Below are 9,895 nucleotides of genomic sequence, written 5' to 3'. Positions count from 1 at the left end.
GCTTTGGAAAACAGGCTCGGATACTGCAGATTTCATGGTAAAGACGATAAGGGGTGAGCTAGATCATATTAATGTTCTAAACGAAACGAAGGTTCTCAAATGGCTTCACTGGATTCCAAAAAAAGTCAACTGTTTTCTTTGGCGGGTAGTCCTCGATCGGATTGCTACAAAAGAAGCACTTCAAATCCGAAGAATTAACTTAGCTTCCTTACAATGTGTTCTCTGTAACAACGCGGTGGAATCGGTCAACCATCTCCTCATAACTTGTGAAACGGCTCAACTTGTATGGTCTATAATCTTTCAATGGGTGAACTTACCTACTTCGGGGTACATTCTAAGTGTGGTCCAACTGTTGGAAACTGTTAACTCTCATAGTTGGCATAAGAAAATCAAAAGGGCGATTTATGTGGTTGTGGCGGCTACATGCTGGAATCTGTGGATAATGAGAAACGAATACATCTTCAAGAATAAAGCTCCTAACATCACAAAATTGATCGGAAACATAAAGGCAAACTCGTATATGTGGATCAAAAACCGAGCGGGACTTCAGGAGATTACATGGGAGAAATGGAAAGGCTTCACTCTCTAGTCTTTGTTGGTTTTGTAATTATTTCTATTAATGTTGTTTCGTTTCGTTTCTTTTTATTTTGTACTGTTTCTTGAGCATCTTGCTTGAGTTTTATAAAAATTCCGCCCTTTTTCAAAAAAAATATAAATATGTCGACATAAATAACAAACAAAAAAAAAGAATAATATAAATTTCAAACCCAAAACACCCCCTCTTAATTACTTTAATTAAACCAATTAAATACACCCAAAACACCTTCCCCATTTTCAATTATTTTTCTTTTTTAGCTCCATAATAAAAACAAAATCCACTAACGTTCCTTTCTTCAACTTCAATTTCAAATTCTCATCTCTACAATAAAAACCATTCATTGCCTATTTACTTTCCCCTACTTCTTCCTCAACCCCCCACCACACACACACACACACAAAAAAAAAAAAAAACATCCATCTGTCTGTATTAAAGAAACCCCAATTTAGATCTGATTTGTATTCAATCAATATTAATTTCCGGCAGTTTTCAGTTTTCTCAGTCGCCGTGAAATTAACAAAAAAAATGTCAGGGGTGAAAAGTGTAATTTGGGTATACTTGATGGGCCTGTTTTGGATGAGTTTAGAAGTGCAGGGGCTGGGGGTAAACTGGGGAACTATGGCGACTCATAAGATGGATCCGAAAACGGTGGTGCAGATGATGAAAGATAACGGGATAAATAAAGTGAAGCTGTTTGAAGCCGAGCCGTCGACTATGAGCGCGCTAGCCGGCTCCGGGATTGAAGTTATGATTGCTATACCGAATGATATGCTACTGGATATGAATGATTATAGCCGAGCTAAGAAGTTTGTTCAACGGAATATTACTCGGTATAATTTTAACGGCGGTGTTGATATCAAGTAAGTTTTTTTGTGTGATTTGAGTTTTTGTGCATTAGATGTTGTACGTTGTGCATTAGGAGTTGTACTGTGGATAGAAGATGGTACTTTGTTTTTGTAGGGCTGAAAGGAAGTTTTGACTAATGAAGGTGTGGTGGGTTGTACCTAGCGCATTAGAAGTTGTACGTTTTATTGTGTTTTGTTAGAGTAAACTGCTAAAATGGTTTGAGGATCGGTCATTTTTTTCACTTTAATCTAAAATTCAAAATTTTTAAATCTGTGGTTAATGTGGTTTCAGTTTTGTTTTCATTTTCATCTAAAATCAAAATCTGGTCAGATTTTTCAGTTAACATTCATTTTTTTTGTGTTTTTTTCTCCTTTTTAACGAGGGCAAAATTGTTAAATTTTTTTTTAATTTGTTATAATAAAACATTAAAAGTCTATTTTGCCCTTAATTGAAAAGGAGGATTAAGACAAAAAAAAACTTGATGTTAATTGAAAAATCTGATAAGATTTTGATTTTAGATGAAAAAACCAACAAAATTGAATAAAGTGACAAAACCGTAGGGACCATTTTGTCAGTTTAGTAATTCGATTTTTGGAAAAGTGATAGGGACCTAAGAGAAAGGATTTGTGGTTTAGCTAGTTGTACTTATTGATTTGTCACGTGTTGATGTTGTGACCGTGTTTTTTCGGTGAATGAAAAGGACACTTAACCTACCTGGTCGGATTAAGCGGGTTGACCGGTTTTGACGAAAATTTTGGGCACAACTCGTAACTAGGTGTTCGAGTTTTATATAGTATACCGTCAAACTGTGAACCCAACCGTAAACTGGACTGTACGTATTTTAAACTGGCCAAGCCGACCATTATACGTCTACTTTTTGTTCGGTTCAACAGTCCCGCCATAAAGCGCGGGACCTAAATTCTAGTTTTTTATTAATTAATGACGTTATCCAGTTTTTAAAAATGATATCTTTAGTGGACTCTTCAATTATAAAAACTTAAATGTAAAGAAGTTGTCATGAGTTGTATTATAGTGACATATAGGGTTGTATATGTATATTACTCATGTGTTTTAATTCTTTTTTAATTTTGTGTTTGTAACAGATATGTTGCTGTTGGCAATGAGCCATTTCTTAAAACATATAATGGGTCATTTTCCAAAACAACCTTCCCAGCACTCCAAAATATCCAAAATGCCATTAATGAGGCCGGGTATGGCGACAAGATCAAAGCAACAGTACCCTCAAACGCGGATGTTTACGGTTCCCCAGACGACAACCCGGTCCCATCCGCGGGCCGCTTCCGGCCCGACATAAACGACCAAATGGTCGAGATGGTCCAGTTCCTAGCCAAAAATAACGCACCCTTCACCGTTAACATATACCCCTTCTTAAGTCTTTACGGAAACGAACACTTCCCGGTCGATTTCGCCTTCTTTGACGGTGCACCACAACCCGTGGTCGATAACGGGATACAATACACCAACGTGTTCGACGCCAATTACGACACGTTAGTGTCGGCGTTAAAGGCGGCAGGTCACGCTGACATGCCGATTATTGTCGGGGAGGTCGGGTGGCCGACTGACGGTGATAAAAACGCCAATATTAATATGGCGTATCGGTTCTATAACGGGCTTTTACCCCGCCTCGCCGCCAACAAAGGGACCCCGCTTCGGCCCGGGGCAATAGAAGTTTACCTTTTCGGGCTCATTGATGAGGATGCAAAAAGCATCGCCCCGGGCAGCTTCGAACGGCATTGGGGTATTTTTAGATACGACGGGCAGCCCAAGTTTGGGATGGATATTTCGGGTCGGGGGCAAAACTCTCTTTTGGTACCGGCCCAGAACGTGCGTTATTTAGAGAAACAGTGGTGCGAGTTTAACCCGGATGCAAAAGATTTGAGCAAACTTGGGGAAAACATTAACTACGCTTGTACTTTTGCTGATTGTACACCGCTCGGGTATGGTTCTTCGTGTAACGGGTTGGATGCAAATGCGAATGCTTCGTACGCGTTTAATGCGTATTTTCAGGCGCAAAATCAAAACGAAGCGGCGTGTATGTTTCAAGGTTTGGCTAGGATCACGACGGATAATATCTCGACCCCGACTTGCAGTTTTAATATCCAGATAGTCGGGACATACTCGTCGTCGGCTTCGCGTGCATCGGTTTACCTTTTCGTATACGCGATGATTGTTGTGGTTTTCTTGTTATAGAATTTATTTTTCGTGTGGATACATAAATTATTTCTCAATTTCATTGTCGGTTTACGGATCGACGATTTTGTGACATAAAACTGTTGTTATAACGAATGACGGTTTCATTGTTGTTAAATTGACGATTTAGGGCATTATTTTTGGTTTCGTGACATAAAAAGGGTTTTTTTATGGTAGTATTAGGGCATTATTTTCGGTTTTGTGACATAAAAAGCGTTTTTTTTGGGAGTATTTAGACCATTATTTTTGGTTATTTAGAGCATTATTTTTGGTTTTGTGACATTAAAAGGGGTTTTTTTATGGGAGTATTAGGGCAATATTTTTGGTTTTGTGACATGTAAAAGGTTTTTATGGGAGTATTTAGGGCATTATTTTTGGATCTTTGTCCCCACATTGTAAGGGTATTTGGTGACAAAGGTAATATCACAAAGCTTGGTAAGTCAATCTGATACTTTGTCCCATATTTTAAGGGTTTTTATGGGAGCATAAAAGTCTAGACGCCGAGAAGATGAAACTCTATACTGACTCCGATGAAAAACTGTTAGTTTCGTCACTCTTAAGTCACCACACGGTCTTATTAGCTTAGTGGTTGCAACTTTTTTTAACGGCTTGATACCGGAAGACCATATGCCCTTTGGTGCTTAATGGGTTTTTTTTTTTAAATAAAAATGTAGAAAAAGAAAAAGGTTATTGAGTACCTACTTAACGATGCAATGGCACCACCACGGAGGATGATGGCTTTCTTGTGAGTGCCGCCTTTTTTTAAGGTGGTGATGCCATCACAGATGGTATCGTGATATTATTGCCGTCTTCTTCACCTCCTGCAACAGTTACACGAAACAATGGTGTGTACTTTACGAATGTGAAGACGATATGTACATAGAGACTTGATGAGCAAAGACAAATCACACAAAAGATTTTTAGTCCTAATTTTGCAAGTGTTTATTTGATATTGTCTGCCCTAATATGGTTTTATTCAATTACATAACTATGCCAATTTTTCTACATTTAACTTAATCAACATGTAAGTGTGGTATATTTCTTAATCCATAGCTCTCAAATTAGCAATATTAGGATATGATTTATCATATGAACTCAATATGAAAATGATGATGCTGGAATTAAGGTTGTTTGAACACTTGGAACTTAAAGAATCCCTAAACATAGCCTATAGCTTGCTACCCATTTGATGCATGTTGAGCGGTGGAGAGTGGATGCCATGATCATGACTCACTCAACCTTTTTTGCGCCTAAAGCAGATTATAAAATCAGGGTCATTCATAAAAAAACAATTTTTTTTACTAGAGTATGATAACACACAATATTTTGTATATAATTTCTATAATAGAAAAATCACACAATTTCAACAAAATATTCGGCAGATTAAGAGCCAAAGAGATTTGATCAGAAAAAAATTGAATGCAAATCGAACATAGTCAAACCCCAAAAAGGAAAAACATCCCGGCTTCTTATATATGGGACCATAAACTTTACCAAAAATCGATTGCTAGTCGAAATATCTTATTTTTATGAAACTACGAAAAAACAATCTAAGCATGCTTAAATCATTTAACAAAGCCACAGAGGGTCAGTTCCTCAATGAATCATTTTAAATTTATAAATGAGTAAATTACTTTTTGAGTCCCTGTGTTTTAGTGTTTTTAACCACTTGAGTCCAAAATCAAAAAGTTTAAGGTCCTGAGTCCCTAGCCATTTATTTTATAACGTTTTGAGTTCAATTTTGTTCATTTTATAACGATTTGAGTCCAAAAAATTGGACTCAGAAGGTTAAAATTTAGACTCAAAAGGACTCAAATGGTTAAAGAAAACGCTTATAGGGACTCAGGTTGTTAAACTTTTTGATTTTATACTCAACTAGTTAAAACCACTAAAACACAGGAATTAAAAATGTAATTTACCCTTTATAAATACTCTTTTGGGCTTAGGCCCAACATTACATAAAGTTAAAATCAGTTGTAGATAGTTCACAGAAACTAATCAATTATCCACTTAAACGACAACGTTTCATTCGTTTTCCCCAAATCACTCATCATTTCAAACTCTGTAAACCCTAGATCAAAATTTCGCGCGAAAAGATCTTAGAACTATGGCGATCGCGAGAACCGGAGTTTTCGTTGACGATTACTTGGAGTGTAAGCTATCTATCATTTGACATATTGTTTGAATCTGAAATTATTATTAATTTTGTTCTGATTTCGTTGGTTTTCTGTGTTGAATTTGGTTATTAGATGCAAACACATTACCAGCAGAGTTGCAGAGGCTTCTCAACACCATACGAGAACTCGATGATCGATCTCAATGTATGTGTTTGTCTGTTTTCTTTCATACTGATACATATAGATATAATGTATTGATGTTAATTGTGTCTTTATATACATATACATGTGTTTGTGTGATTTGAAAGGATTGTGTTACAATTGTAATAGTGTAGGGACCTGAAATGTAATTGTTGAGTAGAATAGGGGGTGTTTGTGGATAATGAAGTGTTGGTTGGTTGGTTAATTTGGTGTACTTAAACAGTTAAACACAACTAGGTTTGTGAACAAACCGAACGAACACGAACAAGGGCATGTTCGTGATCGTTTATTTGACTTTGTTCTCGTTTATCTGATTTTGAATGAACACGGACATGAACAGTTATGAACGTTTTTTCTAGTTCATGTTTGTTTGTTAAGAATATGAACAAGTTCGTGTTCGTTTATGTTCGTTTGTTTATATTCTCAATGAACACAGATGAACAAATATAAATGAACTTTTGTATTAGTATTTAAACGAAAATAAACGGACGGACATAAACGAATGAACATAAGCGAACGTGATAAACGAACATAGATAGATGTTCACAAACGTAAATGAACGCAACATGCGTTTGTGTTCGTTCGTGTTAATCGATGAACAATTTTTTTTGGTCATGTTCGTTTATTTATTGAATAAATCAACTTCCAGCCGAACAGTTCACGCCCGGTTCACTGAATGTTCGGTTCGGTTACAGGCCTAAACACAACAATTAATGAGAATTGGGCATCGAGAAATTTGAGTAGATATTTTTGTCTAAACGCTTAAACGCTTTTGTTCTTACCATAATAGATTGAAAGCCTTTTGAGAACTTTAGAAACCGACAGAACACTGGTTTGAACGATTAATAGTTTAATACTATGCAAAAATATAAAGAAGAAAAAGAAGATTGATTGATAGATGTGGTGCTGCAATTTCTGTGTCTTTAGCTGTGATATTAGCATTTGTTCTAGTTTCATATTGGACACAATGCAATTATGCAACCTGAATGTGGATTCTGTTCACCTGGTATGATGACATACTTCTTAGCCGATAATATTTAGAAAATATATTTATACATATTTAATTGTGGTATTGATTTAATTGTAATTATAATTGTATTATGATTCCTATTCCTAAATCAGTGGTGGGGCTAGCTTGTATTATTCCCTATTTAAAGGGATTAATGTTTAATGAATGAGATACACAATTCAATACCACTTCTTTTCTTCTCTTCTCAGCCGATAATAATCCCTATCCTCCTCTTCTCAGCCGATCGCTACCATGACAAAACCTGATGACGGACCTTCATCAAAGCCTACCAATCCAACCACCCAGCCTACTATGTAACCAACATCCAGACAAAAATCCGAACTCTTGACGACACTAAAGTCATATATACCTCCTGGGTCAAATTGTTTAAACTTCATGCCATCGCATACAAGATCATGGATCACCTTGACGATACGGCAGCCCCGGCCTCTATGGATCCGAATTTTGACGCTTGGAAGGAGTTGGATGCGCTCGTCTCTCAATGGATCTATAGTACATTTTGGGACGATCTACTTACCCGGGTTTTGGATACCGAATCCACAGCTCTCGAAACCCGTTTTGTTAACCTCACTCTTGATTCTTGCAGTTCTATAGAATATAGATGACTACTGCCAACAGCTCAAAGAATTGGCCAACCAACTCGCTGATGTGGATCAACCGGTCAGTGAATCACGGCTGGTACTCCAGCTCGTACGTGGACTCTCCGCTGAATTCGACACAACGGCCCAACTTATTCACTCACAAAGGCCGATTGGGATCAAGTTCAATCCATGTTACACGACGAAGTGATACGTTTGGAAGCTAGACAACAACGTTCTTCATCTGTTTTAGTTGCACCTGCTGGCCCACTTCGCTGGTTACCCTGGTTACCCCAACCCGAGCCCACAAACATACGGCCCAAATTTCACTTCACCAACTTCAGGCCCACCTCAACAACCTGGATTCGATGCTCTCAGCCCATCTGACTTGAGTGCAGCCTTCAACACTATGCAACTCAATTACACTGATCCTAACTCGATCATGGACACGGGAGCTGACGGACATGTCACTAACAATCATAACACGCAAACTTTCATAAACTTTCAATACCATTGTGTTACAATCCTAACAGTATAGGGACCTGATATGTAATTGTTTAATAGAATAGGGGGATGTTTGTAAATAACGAACTAAACGGACTTTTTAGTAAGATTAGCGATTGTTAATTGGACTGATCAAATTCTTTTTGCGCTACAGCAATGATAAATCAAACAAGGCAGCAGACAAAGAACTGCTTAGATATGGCTTCACAAAACTTCAATTATAAAATCAATCATGAAGATGCTGACATGGATTTTGAGAAGACGAAGAGAGAGATCGAAGCAAATCAAGATAATGCGTTAAACCTGTGTACTGAGAAGGTCCTTCTTGCACGCCAAGCTTATGAACTTGTAAGTTCTTTTTTTCACAAAATGTTGACTTTATTTGACTGTTTATGTTCTCTCTGATTACGGTCTTGATCCAAATATCTTGACTGTTTGTGTTGACTTTATTTCACTGTTTATGTTCGCTCAGATTATCGCTAATCAAAACGTTGACTTTATTTGACTGTTTATGTTTATTCAAATTTACTTCCAGATAGACAGTCATCTAAAACGTCTCGACGAGGATCTGCACAACTTTGCTGAGGATTTGAAACAAGGTTTACGTTTTTACGCAACAACCCAATACGAAACGTGTTACGTTTTTATGTTCACATAATTTCTAGATATGTGTACTTATCGGAAAAAAACAATCAATTATTTGCAGAGGGGAAATTACCAGCTGATGAACCTGCAATACTTCCACCGTTACCTTTAGTTCCTAAAAACGAGAAGCGGAAGTTACCGTATATAACACCTTATTCTAAGAAAGTTGATTACAGGGATAGGGAGTGGGATCACCGGGATAGGGATTTTGAGCTCATGCCGCCACCTGGCGGTTTCAAACGGGATTATGCGACCCCTCTGGAGATCGAACAACCAATTGATCCAAACGAACCAACCTACTGTGTTTGTCATCAGGTTTCATACGGTGATATGATTGCATGTGACAATGAGAATGTAAGTTTGCTGTGGTCAAACTTCTCTTTTTGTTTCTTCTTATTTGGTCAAACTTTGTTTACCAAATTCATCGGTTGTTGAAATGGGTCGTTTTTGTATGAAACGGGTGGGGTCAGATTGTGTCGACCTGTGAGTTTATTACGCTAATGATTTAATGGAAATGGTGTATTTGGTGTTTGACAGTGTCAAGGCGGGGAATGGTTTCATTACTCGTGTGTCGGGCTGACACCGGAGACGAGGTTCAAGGGAAAATGGTATTGTCCAACCTGCAGGCAACTTCCACTTTAACATTTGAGTTTGTATATTTATTGTATAACCCCCTCGATTTCGTGTGCTTCATGGAATTCTTGAAAGTTTATTTTAGACAAATTTTGGTGTAAAAGTTTAATTTAATAAATTTCGGGATCTATATAAATATATTTTTTTACAAAGTTTTGTAATATTTTAAAAACTTTTGCATTTCATATTGTCAAATTTCAATTAGATTGTTTTTTTTACAGTGAAAATACATGTATGGTCAAAGCTTTCAATTTCTCTGTAAACCCATACATGACACTAAAATAATCAGTTAGCAAAACTTTTAACTAGTTTTTGGCTGTAGTCATGAAATGTTAAAGAACAACAATACAAAACATCCACACAGATTCATTTAAAAGTTTTTAGTTAGATCAAATTAAAAAGGGGGAATTGGTTGTAATAATCCCAACTAGATGTCATTGGCCATTGCCAGTCTCACCTTTGAATATTCCTCATGCCAGTCCCACCTTTCACCTACTTTTCCTCTACCGGTCGTCGGTTAAAAAAACTTAAC

General features: G+C 37.1%; 2 protein-coding genes across 2 annotated transcripts; both read left to right on the top strand.

Moving 5' to 3' along the window:
- The first annotated feature begins 947 nt into the window (after positions 1–947).
- Positions 948–3,792, top strand: LOC110930802 (glucan endo-1,3-beta-glucosidase 8). Its single transcript, XM_022174189.2, has 2 exons — positions 948–1,458; positions 2,548–3,792. The coding sequence occupies exons 1-2, from the start codon at positions 1,124–1,126 to the stop codon at positions 3,653–3,655; spliced, it is 1,443 nt and encodes a 480-aa protein (XP_022029881.1). The 5' UTR covers positions 948–1,123; the 3' UTR covers positions 3,656–3,792.
- A 1,857-nt stretch (positions 3,793–5,649) lies between these two features.
- On the top strand, positions 5,650–9,535 carry LOC110930803 (PHD finger protein ING2). Its single transcript, XM_022174190.2, has 6 exons — positions 5,650–5,808; positions 5,905–5,976; positions 8,240–8,433; positions 8,621–8,684; positions 8,792–9,084; positions 9,268–9,535. The coding sequence occupies exons 1-6, from the start codon at positions 5,763–5,765 to the stop codon at positions 9,370–9,372; spliced, it is 774 nt and encodes a 257-aa protein (XP_022029882.1). The 5' UTR covers positions 5,650–5,762; the 3' UTR covers positions 9,373–9,535.
- The last annotated feature ends 360 nt before the right edge of the window (positions 9,536–9,895 follow it).

The sequence above is a fragment of the Helianthus annuus genome, chromosome 11 (assembly GCF_002127325.2).
Source record: "Helianthus annuus cultivar XRQ/B chromosome 11, HanXRQr2.0-SUNRISE, whole genome shotgun sequence".
Taxonomy (NCBI): Eukaryota; Viridiplantae; Streptophyta; class Magnoliopsida; order Asterales; family Asteraceae; genus Helianthus; species Helianthus annuus.
This window is presented reverse-complemented; position numbering and strand designations above follow the sequence as displayed.

Coding starts and splice junctions, on each gene's coding strand:
- LOC110930802 (XM_022174189.2), top strand. CDS start 1,124: ATGTCAGGGGTGAAAAGTGTAATTTGGGTATACTTGATGGGCCTGTTT. Junction 1,459..2,547: donor AACGGCGGTGTTGATATCAA/GTAAGTTTTTTT, acceptor TGTTTGTAACAG/ATATGTTGCTGTTGGCAATG.
- LOC110930803 (XM_022174190.2), top strand. CDS start 5,763: ATGGCGATCGCGAGAACCGGAGTTTTCGTTGACGATTACTTGGAGT. Junction 5,809..5,904: donor CGTTGACGATTACTTGGAGT/GTAAGCTATCTA, acceptor TTTGGTTATTAG/ATGCAAACACATTACCAGCA. Junction 9,085..9,267: donor TTGCATGTGACAATGAGAAT/GTAAGTTTGCTG, acceptor GGTGTTTGACAG/TGTCAAGGCGGGGAATGGTT.